The sequence below is a fragment of the Chenopodium album genome, chromosome 5 (genome assembly GCF_948465745.1).
Source record: "Chenopodium album chromosome 5, dcCheAlbu1.1, whole genome shotgun sequence".
Classification (NCBI taxonomy): domain Eukaryota; kingdom Viridiplantae; phylum Streptophyta; class Magnoliopsida; order Caryophyllales; family Amaranthaceae; genus Chenopodium; species Chenopodium album.
This window is the reverse complement of record NC_137838.1, coordinates 69977594-69995073: the sequence shown is the minus strand read 5'-3', so window position 1 is coordinate 69995073 and position 17480 is coordinate 69977594. Positions and strand designations below refer to the sequence as shown.

General features: G+C 32.6%; 2 protein-coding genes across 2 annotated transcripts; one reads left to right on the top strand and one right to left on the bottom strand.

The window, feature by feature from the left end:
• Positions 1-1678: 1678 nt before the first annotated feature.
• On the bottom strand, positions 1679-3896 carry LOC145630947 (rhodanese-like domain-containing protein 9, chloroplastic). Its single transcript, XM_081683067.1, has 6 exons — positions 3744-3896; positions 3136-3398; positions 2822-2972; positions 2274-2359; positions 2062-2166; positions 1679-1965 (listed from the first exon to the last, which is right to left on the bottom strand). Exons 1-6 carry the CDS (start codon positions 3782-3784, stop codon positions 1904-1906), a joined length of 708 nt encoding a protein of 235 aa, XP_081539193.1. The 5' UTR covers positions 3785-3896; the 3' UTR covers positions 1679-1903.
• Positions 3897-11108: 7212 nt separating this feature from the next.
• Positions 11109-14055, top strand: LOC145632206 (thaumatin-like protein). The gene is made up of 3 exons (XM_081684521.1): positions 11109-11288; positions 12437-12744; positions 13419-14055. The coding sequence occupies exons 1-3, from the start codon at positions 11225-11227 to the stop codon at positions 13794-13796; spliced, it is 750 nt and encodes a 249-aa protein (XP_081540647.1). The 5' UTR covers positions 11109-11224; the 3' UTR covers positions 13797-14055.
• Positions 14056-17480: the final 3425 nt, after the last annotated feature.

Sequence of the window (17480 nt, the reverse complement as noted above, 5' to 3'; positions counted from 1 at the left end):
CTGGTCAACACCGTTAAACCAAAGTCAATGGTGGGTTTAGGTGTGTTTTAACAACAAAAAAAATAATAAAATAAAATAAAATAAAATTATAAAGGTGGATTTTCACAACAAAAGAGTTATAAAAGGTGTTATTTGACAAATTTTCCTATCAACAATGTAGTTTTTTTTTTTTTTTTTTTAATCGAATGATGATTTTAATTCACAACGTTGCAAGATCGAATTGATTGGGCCAATGAGCACATATTGTTGTACAAACAAATTAATGCAAATTACATCTCGAATTTTTTTGGCAAATCTTGGAGCGACAAATGTGAGAAGCAACTTCTCTCTTAAAAAATGTATCTTGATGAATATAGATGAAAAAAAGTGATAATTTGAGAATTGAATGGTCGGAAATTTTGCTAATACATGTTGGAGGTTGTGTAAGTGGCTTAATGCAACAACCTTCCATAGCAATTTAAATGCTCCTATTGACCAAGTGTGCTTCGTGTTTGCATAAGTTGAGGTGATAAAATGAGTAATGGAGCATGAAGAACATTAGGACAATTGTAAGAAAGAGTGGTGAGAAGAAGCTTATATCAGGTGGCATTTTCTAAGAAAGGATTGGATTCTGAATATCGACAGTATAAGTAAGGGGAGAGCAAGTGTACACATAAGGGTACAATGTGGCAAATTATGCAAAGCATTGCCCTAAATTGTGGATGTTGTACTTTTACTAAGGGAGAATTGAATGGAGTCTTGCATGGATTGCTAGGTGGCTAGTTGGTTGAGATGATGGTCATAAGATACTAAGATAGTCCAAATCACTATATTCATATCATCTGAAAATGTAAAGCTCATATTACTCGTCGAGAAATGATTACAATAAACTTTTGCTATAAGGAAGCTAATCGAGTTTTAGACTTATTAGCTAATATGGGGTTAAGTCAGATCAAAAGTATGTGTTATTCAAGGTGGTCACTAAAGATTTTCAGTTATTTTATTGGAGGATCATAGTGGGATGGCAACGCAACCAGGGTTAGTGCTAAAGAGGGCCAACATTAACTATATTTTTTCTTTGTTTGTTGTGTTTCCTTTCTTTTGCTCTTTTGCTTATTTTTAGTTTCTCTATTTTGTTTCTTCTCTTTCACCCAAAAAAAATGTTATTATAAACAGATTCTAACACACAATGTTCTTATTTCTGATTGATACTTTATTTACTGACTATACGCTTATACAATGTAAATATTCTAGTTAGTGAAAGTATTTTTTGTTAGTGACTATAAAGCTAGCATTAATTTTTGAACTGTTGTGACTTAACTTCATAAGACACACTATCTTCTACACATTGTGGATGATTTTTCTAGAACTGTATATATGGGTGTATTTGTTGCATACTAAAACTCAAATTCATTAAGACCCATTCTTTCTTTGCTATTGTTGATTGTCAATTTGAAGCTACTGTTTGGTGAGAAGTAACAATGGAAGACACTACATCAATATTGAAGTGGTTATAAGGGCATCTTGACAATCTAGGGGTGTTTCATCCTCGAGCTATGAGTTAAGGGCCATATGTATGTTTTGTATGAGTGGGTTAAGGTTAAGGCCTCATAGCATATGCAATTAGATTATGCATCATTATGAATTTAAGGAAATAGATTGTAAGCAACAACTATATGTGCATGCTGCAAACCAAACATGACAGGAATTGACCTCCACAGCCATCACATTCGATACAAATGCAGCAAAAAGGATGCATTTTACATAATTTCAAGCTCGTTATACTAAAAATTGGAGTGAAACCTGTGATTCCAAGAACACTACAATTAAATCTTATACTAGACTTGTATAGTGACAGAAAATAGCAACAAAAACTCTTTTCTACTACTATTTTTTCTCCTGCATTCACCTCATCATCGTTGGTCTAGCTTGGGGGTAGCAGCTTTTCTGCTTGGTCAGGGAAGAAAGTGACGAACAGAAATGCACCTGTATTTTGATAATGTAACCAATGTCGCAAGGAAATTAAAGTTAGCATTATATGGAGATTCCTCGGTTTAAAGGCTGACAAGAAGAGTGACTTACAAACAAGAATTGTTCCAAGTACTGCTGAAATCTTCCCTTGAACTGTAATCAAACCGGCTTTACCAGCATTCTGTAACTCGGTGGAACCAACAGATTCAAATGTTCCTACATATAAGTTAAAAGCATGGCATTTTGTCAATTGGCGTTTCCTGATATCATAATACCGGGGTACATAAGTAATATTTGTGTTGTGTGCATAATCAGATTAGTACCTGGTTTTACAGACTGAAGCCCAGATGTTATGCATGCTACATTCTGAAACCCATATTCTTCCAACTTCCTAGCAGCAGCTGTAGACCTGTAAGGGTTCAATCGAACGTACAGTCCAATTATCATTTCAGTAATCATATGTTTAAGAGTAACCAAACTCAGTTTTAAAGAAAGGTTAACTAGGATTCAGGATTTAAGAACATAAAGCAAATTAAACCATTTTCTAAATTGAACTCCTTTTGTTATGATACACTAAAATTATAGCCCATGATTCCAAGTTCAAATAAATATTGATCTTTGTAATGAAATCAAATGAAACATTATGTTTTTTTTTTTGGTGTTATACCCGGTTCACCCTTTAGGCTAATCCGGATTCAAGGATCAGCTCTGGGTGGTTAAGTTCCAAATACCAACCTGTATACATGAAAAATTGTATACATAATACGAACTCAGAAGTGAATCATGAATTTGAGCCTAATGAACAATCGTTTCAAAGTGGCACAAGCAAGCTAGACACATTAGAGATTATAGTTATGCTACAGATACCAACCTTAATCCTTCCTGACATACAAGTAATAACTTGGTATCAGGTGAAAACTGGCTCTTTATAGACTGCACAAAATCAGGGTTCTGTTTAGTGAAAGGCAATCCAAAGAACAAGCCAGCAAAATTGTTGTGCAGAGTCCTTTTTATGATTGTGCCTGCATGATCAAAATAACAAGTGTCAAACTAGACTTCGTTTTTTCAGAGATGAAATGAAGAGTTCGAATAACATAGTTGATACTGGTATGTCAGTTATTAAGCAAATGAGCACTAATTAATGACATAAAGCGCGATCATAGTATATAAAGAACAAGAGTGTACCAGGGTCATTGTCTTGGTTTTCAATGAAAAGGGGAACATGATAACACGATTTGATATGAGCACGCTCAAATTGAGATTTATCTCGAACATCAACAACTGCATACCCATCAGCTTTTACAAGCTCTTTAGCCTCATCAGCATTTACATAATCAATTTCTGCTCTAATCCCAAATTGTCTTCTTCGAAGAAATGATCTCTTAGGAAGCACCACCCATGATTTACCAGAACTCTGGAATGCCAAGCAAGATGCTCGAAAATAATCACTGAAAACATATATCTTAAGCTCTCATTCAAATTTAAATAAACTCAAGTTACCAACAATAATTGGTCAATCAATGGTACTCTATAGTTGTTTTACCATATATGTTCAATAACATTTTTTTTTGTTGGTGTTAGTGAGGCGCAGCCCTGAAAGATTAGGGCTGCGCCCGTCACTAACACCGAAAAAAAAAATTGTTATATACACCGGTGATTGTTTAATACTTACTCGTTAAAATTATACAATAGTACAAATAAAATTGAAATGGTGTAACATAGTAACAATATAATTAACTTATTTTAATGATCATACTAAAAATGGAAAGAAAATAAAGAAAAAGGGGGGGTACCTGCGAGGAGGAAGCAGTGTAGAGTAGTTGAATGTGGCCATTGAAGAGGAGTTTCGAGATACAAACTCCTTCGATTATTACTCCGTAGTTGCCAAATTCTTTCTCTATCTTCTCCTCTCTCTCTCTCTCTCTCTCTAACGGTTATGGAAAAGGGGTCCATGAAATTGAAGATATGCAATGGGTTTGTGCCACGTGGTAAAAGAAATCGGATAATTTATGTAATTTGTGATTGCTAGAGATTTCTGGTTTCTGTACTTTAGTTAGAAGTACTATTAGTCATCTTACTCATCTATGAATATATGATTCTATGATCTTATTTTATACTCTGTACTAAACTATATTAATTGAAATAATCAAATTAGGCTCGATTCACTTTATCTTAATTTTACTAAAGCTAAACTATTTTATTGAACATAAATTATTTTTGTTTAACTCAAATTATTTTTAGTAAACTAAAATTATTGTTATTAGTAGAACATGAATAGTTAGTAATTGAATTATTAGTAAATTATCAAATTATTGTTGTTAGTAGAACATGAATAATCTTGTGAGTTTTAATTGAATAAGAAATAAATTAATAATTAAATGGCATAAGATACTCTTTTCAACTCATGTTTTTCTTCTTGCGTCTATTAGAGTTTATTATATATTCTCCAAATTCTCAATTGATATTTCTATTTTATATTTCTTAATTAATGTCTTCCCTTGCAAGATCTATCGTAGCATACACATTTTTAGGTTGATATCTACCTTAGACATGGCTAGAGTTAATTAAGTAGAGTATTTTGTATTAAATTTGAAATGAGATGATTATTCATTCAGATCTAACTATTCAAACAATTTAATGTTTTTTTTTTTTTTTTTTTTTTTTTGAATGGAATAGGGGAAGGTGATTTCATTAAATAATTATAAGTCATTCGACACTTACAATCATCAAAGACGGATCCAGGGGGTGGCCGGCCATGGCCCCTTATGATCCAATCATCAAAGATGGATCTAGGGGGTGGCCAGCCCAGGCCATGGCCCCCCTATGATCCAATTCATATAAAAAGTTTAAGTTGCAATGTAATATAAGGCAAGGTTACTTGACTGATTTGGTTTTAGCTCATATCTCATAACATGTAGGTTAAGAGATTGAAACCTAACGAGCCCATTTATTACTTTTTTTTTTTTTTACTATTCTTTTAATCTTTCTTATTCTTTGTCATAAAAGTCAAACGTTAAATAAATCTTAGTTTATTTATACATAAGCTTTAGAAATCTGGCCCGGTCTATATGTAATTCCTAGATCCGTCCTTGACAATCATCCCTTAAGATATCTAAATCATCAATATAACTATTAAACACCACTAAACTAATGGCATCACTTCTAAACTAAACCTAAATAATTTAAAATGTCTTTATTGCATCGTTCTCGATGTAGCTCCATTGATGTATATATCGCGAAAGTGATAAAACTTTATTGGTCGATGTAGCTCCATTGATGTATGTATCGCGAAAGTGATAAAACTTGATTGGTCATCAAGATCGACAAATTTGCAAGATGAATCTTCTAAATCTGCATCCTGCTACTCTTATACCAACAGAATCGCAATTCTACAAATTTGTAAGAAGAATTTTCCAAATTTGTATCCCTATACACGCGAAAAACAAACATACTAAAAATCCCACCATTAGGGAACTGACTTAATCCTACATAAAAGGATCAAACTGACTATAATCACCATACTGTTGGTGGTCTTTAATTTATTGGCTAAAAACATTAAATTGAGGAAAAATTTGGGGCTTACCATCTACAAAATCGATAAAGAACTAAGTTTTACTATGGTGGCGAGGTTTGAAGATATATAACAAAGAATTTTTTAGGATTTTTTTTTTCTAAGAGTAATTTTTTCTTATTTTTTAGGAGGAAGCCCCATTTTATCTCTTTGATAAAACAAAATTTGTTTATCAAATGACAAAACTGTAAATAAATCAATAATTTTGCCTACTAGTTATCATGACATATTTGTAAATGAATCAACTATATTATGGAGTCAATTTTCAAGTTATCATATCATATTTGTAAATAAATCAACTATTGTGACATCCATCTTTATTAAAAAGTTATTGATTTATTTACAATTTTTCCATTTGATAAACATATTTTGTTTACTTGTATTTTCTCATTTTTAGCGAGGAAGCCCCGGATTATCTCCTTTTATCAAATGACAAAACTATAAATAAATCAACAGTTTGCCTAGTCATCATGGCATATTTGTAAATAAATCAACTATTTTGTCTAATCATGGCAAAACTGTATAGCTTGGTCTGATTGGATTTCTTTTAGATGAATGAATACTTTAAGAGAGTTAAACTATGACAATGCATGGAAACACGATGCAAGTAAGGAAAACCTCTAATTTTCAAATTTTCACAAATTTGCTAAGCTAATAAAGGTCTGTTCTCATACGATTATTTTCAGTTCAGTTCAGCTCCTAGTTTCCTTCTCTTATAAAATATTTAGTTCGGTTCTGCTCTAATAAGTTCAGTTCTGCTCTAATAAGTTCAGTTCAGTTCAGTCAATGAGAACAGACCCTAAGTTCAACCAACTTGTTGATATATTTTTTTTTCAAAAGTAGATCAAAATTGCTTTATTTCCCAACTAAAATAGAAAAGGTTGTCGTTCCGTCGCCTGTGATACTAAAACCAACAGGTGAAAATTTGATTTATGCCTCATTTTCTTTTTTTTTTTTTTTATGTTAAATTAGTTTAGTGAGGTTTTACCCCGCAAATTCCTTAAGCTTTAATAAGCGACTTTATACCACTTAATAGTTCGATCAACAAAAAGTATGTAGCCACGAGTCAGAGAATTGAACGGATACTAGTTACGCCAACCATTAATGCTAGTCTAAACACAAACCATATCGAAGGAGTTAAGGGTGACCCTAATCAGGAAATCCAACCAGACTGCGACTACGGGTCTGTTCTCATTGACTGAACTCACCTGAATTGAACTGAACTGAACTGAATTGAGCTGAACTGAACTGAGCTGAACTGAACTGAACTGAAATGAATATTTTATAAGAGAAGGAAATTAGGAGCTGAACTGAACTGAGCTGAACTGAACTGAACTGAACTGAACTGAATTTCAACGTAAGAGAACAGACCCTACAACTCTATAGAAAAAGGCATTTTCGCATAAAGTTGACGCCTATAATCTCTTCTCTAACTTGTGATTTTGCTTATAAATGCTCATTATCATCGAATATTGCACCCCCAAATGGTATGAAAAGTTATGAAGTACTCCATTTTAAGATGATAATGTTGTGTAGACACCCATTTGTGTCTCCCCAAAACCAAACCCAGTGATGAGTACCTTTCACGTCGAATCATAATCGAATGAAACGAAAGTGTGGAAAGTCTAGTGTTGCGGAAAGTTTTAATTTCTTTTCTCTTCTCTCTGTTTTTGAAAACTTATTTTAAGAAAACAGCCAATCCAGTTTGGTTGGTCCATGATATGGGTCCAATAGTAGTGTAGTTGGATGGGGTTTGCAAAGACCTTTCCAACGATATATTATAAGCCCAATTCCGATGAATATTGAGGAAGTTATGGCCAATTTACCAAACTAGGCCCGGTTTGAGCTTTATGTACGGCCCAATGATCTAGGGGAGGGCCTAATGTGATTTATCATTCCTAATGCAATTAGGAATGGTTTTAGTCTTCTAGATTCTTCTAGAAGGTTCTTTTCATTCCTAATTCAATTAGCATTGATAAATTGACTTTAGTTGACTTTTCAGAGTTTTAATCAAAATCAAATAGCATTTTCGAAGAAATTATATTATTTTATCCTCCAGTACGGTAAACTTATCGAATTTTCGAAAACGCGTTGGTATCAGGCTTGGCGCCTAACCCCAGGCCTTGGCGCCTGGAACCAGGCCTGGCGCCTGGCGCTAGCCATTGGTGCCTGGCGCCAGCTCTGTTTTCTGAGCGTCAGACTCTGTTTTGTCTAATTTATCTTTTTGGCTGATTTTCTCTATAAATATCGTATTAAAAACTCCGTTTTGATTCACCAATTATCATCATCTACATTCATTCATCAATATTCACCAATTATCAACATCTACATTCATTCATCAATATTCACCAATTATCATCATCAACAATCATTAATTCTTTAGCATTCTCTAAATCTCTCATCTCTCTCTCTTAATTCTTTCTAAACCTTTGTTTTCACATACAAAATTCCGCATTCACAAGATCTAGAAACACCTAGTCATATTCGAAGTTGCCTTTGCCCTAGACGTGAAAGGTTTTTAATTTCTGAGGGTTTGGTCCCAAATCTCTATTTCAATTATTTAATTTAATTGTTTTGTTTATTATTTTCCTTGAAGTTACTAACGTGTGTATTTTGTTATTAGAAAGAGGTACGAGGCATCAAAGTAAGTGCTTTAATTGATTTATTGATAATGACGTAGAATTGATCATGTTTACATTGTTATTATGATATTCCCAGTATCATGTCTAGGGTAACTTTAATATCAAATATGCTTATTATTATTCCTATGATGCCTTCTATGTTCTTCCTAATATTTATGATTGTTAGTATCATGTTAGGGTTAAAGATTTGATTTTTATTGCTTAGTGACATGCTAGGGTTTGTTATTAATCTTGTTAGTATCATGCCTAGGATCTTGCTATTATTATTATGCTTTAATGTTAACATGAACATGATTATGATTATAATTGTTATAATGATTATGAATATTATTATTATTATTTTGATGATGATTTTATTTATGATTATTATTTTTATGATTATTATTATTATTATTATTTTGATGATTATAATTTTATTGCCATGATTATAATTATTGATTATTATTATGTTGCTTGATGCTTATTTATTATTTATTGCTTGATCACACCTTTTATTGCATGTTTAAAGGGAATTTGGTACTTGTAATCACGCTTAATAAGATAATTAATAATCTTGTTAGGGTTAATTGTGATTATAATTCAAGTGATCGCCAATAATAGTTTGTTTGTGCATTAATATTCAACCAACATAGATAAACAGGTTTAGGGCAGGTTCAATCTCTTTAGGTTGGATTTGTACCTTCATCCCCGAACCCTTATTTGGTTCATGACCTTATGGAGTTGACGATCTCTTGGATCGTTAAGGGGTGTAACCTTCACCTCGTGAACGGTTTACAAGTTCCTAAAAAAACTTGTTGGCGACTCTTTTGCTCTATCTTCTTCCCTTTTGGACGCCACCGTACTTTAGTGTATGATCACAGTGGGGTTCAAGCTAGTGGGATTTTAAAGGCTTGAAATTATTCCCTACATGTTGGATAAACTATTATTACAATGAGACCTTTTTTTTTTTTTTTTTTTTTCTAAATGTACGTAAGATGAAGGATCCTAGTGAACCGACTCCTCTCACAAGTTACACAGGTTAACCTATGAGAGAAGTAAGTGAATCATTCTAATCCAAAGCAAATGTAGTTGATGATACTCAAACTCGTTACCTCAAAGTCACACCGTACGTAAATTTCACCCGACTCCACCAAAGTTGCTTAGTTTGCTTTATTATTATTACCATATGAATGGAATTCAATTTATGATACAAATATATGTAGAACTTTATATTCATAATCATTATCGTTACGAATTACGGACTTATCAAACGGACCGTACCGTGTTGATGGACATATATTGTAACTTTATTGAGAAAATTGGAACCTTGTCCCTTTTCTTCGAGGATTCTAGCTACATTATTCCCACTGCTTCATTTAGGATGAACTATTTAGTGATTCTAAGTATTTAGTGACTTCCACCTCAATCCTACTTCCAAGTGGAGATGGAAATCTATCAATTAGTTTCAACTTCGTCCAACTGATTGTTATAACACTTGCTGAAAATCGTTGAAAAGAGGAGTAAATTGCATAGGATGACACACCAAAAAAAAAGCTAATTTTTTCGATTTACATCCTTGATCAATAAGCTTATACAAGTATGTGACTACAAGTAGTCACATGATACTCCATCTGTTTTTAAAAACTAATCTCATTAATTCCCGAAATTCTTCATATGGAGTACTTTTCTCAATGTTCCATCCTCCACCACGTATGTAGTAATACACTAATACATAATTATCTCATTTTGTAAGGATATAGGGTGATCAATTGCCTTCAACTCCCCCTCTCCCCTCATTAATTCATTTTTTTTTTCATTGTAAATGAGTGGCAAAACATGAGTAATTTTTGAATTTTTTGCACATGTCAATTGCATAGATGGCTACTTTGACGATTATATGGAGTGGTTGAAAACTTCTTGGCTTATGTTAGGATGATTAATTTCCACACAATAGTTTGTTTCTCGTATTGGATAATAACATGCATGTTTGTTTGCTTGTTTGTTCATATACGATTTTTGTAAGTTTTGGGAGGTATATATGTTGCTCAATTCAGTTCGTATCAATTGATTGTGTGATTCTCATGACCTGTGATCAATTTCTACATGATATAAAAATAAGATATACTATACTCACGAAAAGTATGGAAACTAGCTAGAAGGGTTGCTCTTTCTATTACTTTTATTTTAGGTTGCCTATCCGGTTCACCGGAGCTTAGCTCCGACTACATCCGGATCCGACTCGGGTAGCACACCCGACTTACGGTTGGTGAGTCTCCTAACAAGAGTTTCTGCATACGGTGAGACTCGAACCCGAGACCTCCCTTTACCACTTGAGCCAACTGTTGTTGGTGCTCTTTCTATTAAAAATTGGTAAAGTATGAAAGCTTTGAACCTTAGTTTTTAAACGGAAATCTCCCCTCTCTTGTTTGTATATATGACTATATGAGTACACAACTTTAGATTTAACTAGTTGAGAAGTATAAACCTAGAAAGGTTACTCTTTCTATCACTAATTGGTAAAGTATGAAAGCTCTGAATCTTAGTTTTTAAATGGAAATCTCCCCTCTTTTATTTGTGTATATGACTATATGAGTGCACAACTTTAGATTTAATTGGTTGAGATTAAAAAATTTCTAATGTATCTTACTTAAAATTTGGAAAAAATGCTTAAACAATTATCATGGGAAATTACAATCAAAAAGCCAATTAGTGTACAATAATACAATATCCTATATGTATATAATGTCAATAAAGCACACAATTTCATGCAAAGTTCTGAGTTCTTGATCGGCAGACTACAGTACATGTTTTCAGGCACAAATATCCTCACTTCCCAACAATTTTTTCAAAAAAAAATATTGCCGTTACTCTAGTTATTTTTCCATTTTTTAACCATTATTAAATTTCTCCTTTTTTTTTTTCTTTTTGTTTTTCTAAGTTGTGTACTCAATTGGGTCGTACTCTTTGTTTCTATATAATGCTTGTGGCTCAGGTGCAATATATTCCCACTTCTCTTGCTCAGTACTTCACTCAAACTCGCTCTCTTTAACTCACTGAGTCACTCACCAACTCTGCCTCACCTATGGCTGCCATTTTCAACCTCCTTTTCTCTCTCCTCTTTTGCCTCATTTTTACTTCTCTTCCAGGTAATATATTTCACACTTTTTTTATGCATATTTTGCACATTATACTCATGTAATGCCTTAATCTTCCTTATTTTCTATATTGTTAGTATTTAATTGTGTAATTTAAATACATATTATTGCATATTTTATGCTTAGGTTTCACTCACCATATAATTTGTGTGCTTCGTTCGGATTTCATAGACAAATTTGTAGCTTATAAAATTTGTTAAATACAGCCGATGTACTGTTCACTTAGGGTCATGTGCTCATTTAATCAACAAATGAGCAAATTTGTACCTTATAGATTTTGTTAAATACACCTGGTGTACCATACACCTAGGGTCATGTGCTCATTTAATCAACAAATGAGCAAATAATATTTTTACTCATTTGTTGATTGAATGAGCAAATGACTCGGATGTACATAATAGGCTCTCTATAGTTTAAATGTTACTTAGTATACTATTAACGTGACTATTATTTTCGAATATCAAAACATATATGATACTACATGTAAATGACATTTTTATATCAGTTTTAAGTATAGAATTTTGTGTGTTTTTGTTTGGATTTAGTTGTCACATTTGTAGTTTAAGCTATTTTTCAACGGGACTACTCTACATTACTTTCACATGTTTGTGAATTTATTTTAATTTTAAGTTTCATTGTTTTGATGAATTAATACTTTAGTGTAGTCTTGACTCTTGAGATTTTGTTACTTTTAGTTTGAACATTTCTAAGATTAACTGTATATTTAAAGAAAATTGGTCACTTTTTTTAAGCTAATAACCTTAAAAGTCAAATCAATTTATATATGACCTATAGAGTATGTATCAACTTTTATAACTTTGTTAAACCGTGATATATGTTAATTATAAGTTCTTAGATTTGGAGACATAATACTATGTTTGAAATTATTGTTAGATACAAGTATATAATACTCTTCTGTCTCCAAAAGTTCTTTATGTATTGACTTTTTTGGAACACAATCACCATTCAAACAAGATGAACTTTAACTTAGAAACGGAGAATATATTTAAAATAGCAATACAGCAATTTATTAATTCATCTTAAGATGGATTAATAACCTTATATTTTGGTTACAACAATTAATTAATTCATTTTAAGATGGATTAATAACCTTAATATTTGGTTGGAAATGTGAACAGGGGAAGTATATGGAGCAAAAATGGTGCTAGTGAACAAATGTAGGTACACAGTGTGGCCAGGGATTCAGCCAAGTGCTGGCAAAGAAATCCTAGCTCGAGGTGGATTTCAGCTGCTTCCTAACAAATTTTACGTCCTTAATCTTCCGGCCGGGTGGTCCGGTCGGCTTTGGGGCCGCCACGGATGCCACTTTGATGCTAGTGGTCACGGTACGTGCGCTACCGGTGACTGTGGTGGCACCCTTTACTGTGCTGGTGCTGGTGGTGCTCCTCCTGCTACCTTAGCTGAGATTACTCTTGGACAGGAGCAGGTATTGTGCTTTTACATTTAGTAATTCCTGTCAATTAATTATTGTTAAAATTTAACCAACTAAATTAGTTAACATCTATATATTGATTTAGTGTAGTCACTATTTTTTAATTCGTACATTATATATTTCATCACCACTAAAATTTTTACCAACTAAATTCATTGACATCCACATGTTAATCAGTGTTGTAGTAACTATTACGAAATATATCACACTTTAGAAATATTACAATACTATTGTCAAAATTATACAATAGGATGATTATAGTTTAGGATTATTACCAGAACAAAACTTCGGTTTATTTTGAGTTAATCTAGTTAATTTAACTTGAAGAGTTGAAGTAAGTCTTCATGAAGGTAACTCATACGGAGTACTAAAGTCCTTTTGCATTGAATGTGAGTTGAAGTACCACCTAATATATTGGCATTCTTGGTCTTATTTTCATTTACAGAAAAAGGATTAAAGAGTTGGTCATGTGAACATGTTAAGGTTTTACCTTTAATGGCCTGAATTTATTCATAATTATCCCATCCAACCCTAAGAATTAAATGAGACAGACTCATTTTAGATGCATTCATGCTCTCTCTTGTAATAAGTGTACATTTGAACCCTTGTCTATTACTATGAAAGTTACATTATTGACACGCTAATATTATTTTGATTAAAACATACAGGACTTTTATGACGTAAGTCTAGTGGATGGTTACAACCTCGCAATCTCAATGGTACCTTTCAAAGGAGCATCAGGACAATGCGCGCCAGCAGGATGCATAAGCGACTTGAACACGATGTGCCCGACGGGACTCCAAGTCCGAGGCGCCCGAGGTGGTGTAGTAGCTTGCAAGAGTGCTTGTTCAGCCTTTAACTCACCAAGGTATTGTTGCACAGGCACCTTTGGTAGTCCACAAGCTTGTAAGCCAACAGTGTACTCCAAAATATTCAAGACAGCTTGCCCACGCGCTTACTCTTACGCGTATGATGACCCCACTAGTATTGCTACTTGCACTAGGGCTAACTATTTGGTCACTTTCTGTCCCCACCACCGCCGTTGACTGACTGTTGAGCACTTTAGCAGAACCTCAAAAAAAGGAAAAAAAAAAAAAAGAAAAAAGAAAAAAAATGTGTTAGTAGATCTATAAGGAAAAAGTAGAGTGTAATTTTGTTGGGGGTTAGTGGATTTTTATTGAATTATGAGGAGATTCTCTTATCTATGTCAGATGAATAAGAATATATTAGGTGCATGTCGGTCTACAAGTACTAGTATTAATATAATCTACGTATTATTATGGAGGTGATCTTATGATTTTGTGACATTAGTATGTTCGTTCCTTATTCTTAATAGCTATGTTTAATAATCCGTATTATTATTTGAGTGTTACTTCATCATATTAGGTCATTTTCAATGGTGAGACTTAATTTTGAATATTGAAATACAAAATGAGTTGTTTTTTATCTCCAATTGTGATACATAAGTCCCAACCCACTTCCCAATTTAGCAATTTATGTGAAGTCTAATTTTTCAATGGTGACACTTTTTAAAGTATACTAATGTCACTTTCAATTTTTGGCCCTCCAAATCATATTTTATGTTTTTTTAAGAAAAAAAAATAAAACTTAAATAAATTACAAAATATATTATTATATTGATAAGGATCTACACTTTTTGTCAAATGAGACTCAAAGTTGAGTATCTAAACTTAGCAACTTTCTTTTGGAGTTACTAAGTTTAGATATCAACTTATTGACATCCTTTGCAAAAATACTCTCTCTCTCCTAAAAAAAAACTCACTCAAGGCTCACCATTGAAGAGGGTGTTTATATTATTTTTTTTTTCAAATTGTAGCTATGTAAAGTTAAGGTCCGTTCTCTTCAGATTATTTTCATTTCAGTTCAAATTCAATTCAGTTCAGTTCAGTTCTTAATTTCCCTCTCTCATAAAATATTCAGTTCAATTCAGCTCCAATAAGTTCAATTCAGCTCAGTTCAGTCAATCAGAACAGACCCTTAGTATTTCGCAAATTGCAGCCATTTAAAAAAATTGCAAATTACAGCCCAAAAATTGCTATAAATTATAAATTGCGACCTAATTCAATTTTTCATCGGTTTGCGTGTTGAAAAATGTTCGTTTAAGGTTTTAGGAGCCATTTTAGATCTTAAGGAACTGAATTGAGCTCAGAACTTGAAAAAAAAAATGACGTAAGTGCCTCGTTTTGCTTAACAAAAATGTATCGATTTGTGGGCAACTATTTTTTCCAGTAAAAACGAGATGCTTACATTAAGTTTTTGCCAATTCCGAGCTTAATTTACAATTGACAAAAAAGAGGCACTTACGTTAAGTTTTGCCAATTCCGAGCTCAATTTACAATACACAAAAAACGAGGCATTTACGTTGAATTTTTGCGATCATGATTATATATTTTTAGTATTACTTGGAGGTTTTAATACATTTTGTTAGTTCTTGAGTTGAATGATAATGATTCCCGTAATGACATACATTGGTGAAGAACAATATTACATTCTTCATTTCTTCCTCTTCTCATTCTACTACCTTTGTTATATATTATGTGCAATTTTTAAATCACAAATATTTAATAAAACCCGGTGTACAGTATTTTACTGAATGGCGGCGGAAAGAAAAGGAAGGTTTTACTCACCCACCCAAGTTAAACATATTTCTCGCTCCTTCATTCTCATTTCCCATAGAACTTCTCTCTCCTCCTTTTTTTTTCTCTCTCCTCTTCATCTACTCAGACTTTCTCTTCCATTCTTTTTGGGTGATTCAAGTTTTTTCTGCCTTCCATTTATTATATCCTTTCGATTTTCAAGTTTATTGTCTTAATTACTTTATGGTTTTTTTTTCTCAGCTTCTAATTATAATGGTAAGTGTTTTTTTAACAAAAAAGAAAAAGATAATTGCTCCTTGTACTTTTCAAACAAAGGAATCGATGTTATACGAAGTACCAATATAATTTCTGAAGTTGTGATGTAACTTTTTTTTTTTTTTTTTTTTTTTTTTTTTCTCTTTTTCTCTTTTTTGTTATCTTTTTTTTGTTTATTTTGTTGATTTTTCTTTTTTTTTTGTCAACTTTTGGTAGATTATGGGTAACTTTTTCTAGATTATGGGTAACTTCTGCAAATATAAGAGTAATGTTTTATGAGTGAAGATATAATGGGTAACTTTTTTTTATTTTAAAAGGGTAACTTTTATGCATAAAAGGGTAACTTTTATTAGAATAAAGGGTAACTTTAGTAGATCATATACGCTTTATGTGTTCATTTTGTGCAAGTCATGGCAGTTTTGATGTACAACTGTTTTTGGGTAATACACGTAGTTGATTTCATTAAATATTTGGTATTTCACATGAAATTGATAATTAAATAGTTTACTATCTGCAAATTTGTGAAATCATTTGAAATGTGGCAAAGTAATGTGATTATATTCATTTTGATGGAGCTAGTTTTGTACTGCAATTACTGTGTCGCTAATGTAAATGCAATGACAGGGATGCAACCCGCCAACAATGGATATGGCGGGGACGTTGGCAGATATTAGTGCGTTTTTGTAAAATATGGGTCACTTTTGTGGAAAAAAAGGGTCACTTTTGTGGTAAAAAGGGTCACTTTTGTGAAAAAAAAAGTCACTTTTGTGAGAAAAAGGGTCACTTTGTGAAATATGGGTCATTTTTGTAAAAAAACAAAAGGGTCACTTTTATAAGAAAAAGGGTCACTTTTTGCAAAATATTCGATGTACAATAAAATTATTGTAAATCGGGGGTATGCAAAAGTTTTTGTTTTTAAATATTGTATAGGATTTTTTTTTTTTTTTTACTTTTACCGCCAAAACTTTTAAAAGTTGTATTTTACCATCAAAAAAATTTCTATAAATTGTTTTTTACCACCTAACATCAAGAAAACCGTTAAATCTAACAGTTGTAAAAAATTCTTCGATTTTCATGCGCAAATCATGTTCTTCATAGGTTTTAGGGGCGCATTTTGGTCCTTTGGATCCAATTTAAGGTTAGAATTGACAAAAAATAATTAGAAATGCATCGTTTTGTATGTTTCACGCAAATCGAGGTATTTTTAAACCCGCAAAAAAAAGCATTTTTGATCATTTTTTGTCTAGGCTGACCTCAAATTGGATCTAAAGGGCCAAAATGCCCCCCAAAACCCCTAAAGACCATGTGTTTGGAACGAAAATCGAAGAAGTTAAAAAATTCTTTTAGGTTTTTGACGATAGACAGTAAAAAATAATTTAATTTTTTTTGTGGTAAAATAAAACTTTTAAAAGTTTTGGTGGTAAAAGTAAAAAAATCCTATTTTGTACTCCGTATCTCACAAATAATACACAAAAATTGCACATACTATGTAACAAATGTAGTACTCCGTATTAATTCAGTATTTTTCATACCAAAAAAAAAAAATATATTACATGGACTTATAAATTTTTCCATCTTCTACTCCAAACTCCCACCCAAGACTGCACTTTATCTAGGGGGTGAGCATGGGACGGGCACCCGTATCGTTAGTATTAACGGTTCGGGTACCCGATAACCAATATCACTAAAAGTGATATCTATAAACCGAACCAATAAGTTCGGGTACCCAAATTTTTGGATCGGTTATTGTAGGGAATAATTTCAAGCCTTTAAAATCCCACTAGCTTGAACCCCACTGTGATCATACACTAAAGTACGGTGGCGTCCAAAAGGGAAGAAGATAGAGCAAAAGAGTCG

Coding starts and splice junctions, on each gene's coding strand:
- LOC145630947 (XM_081683067.1), bottom strand. CDS start 3,784: ATGGCCACATTCAACTACTCTACACTGCTTCCTCCTCGCAG. Junction 2,973..3,135: donor AAACCAAGACAATGACCCTG/GTACACTCTTGT, acceptor TTGATCATGCAG/GCACAATCATAAAAAGGACT. Junction 2,360..2,821: donor GTATGTCAGGAAGGATTAAG/GTTGGTATCTGT, acceptor GAACCCTTACAG/GTCTACAGCTGCTGCTAGGA.
- LOC145632206 (XM_081684521.1), top strand. CDS start 11,225: ATGGCTGCCATTTTCAACCTCCTTTTCTCTCTCCTCTTTTGCCTCATT. Junction 11,289..12,436: donor CATTTTTACTTCTCTTCCAG/GTAATATATTTC, acceptor AAATGTGAACAG/GGGAAGTATATGGAGCAAAA. Junction 12,745..13,418: donor TTACTCTTGGACAGGAGCAG/GTATTGTGCTTT, acceptor TAAAACATACAG/GACTTTTATGACGTAAGTCT.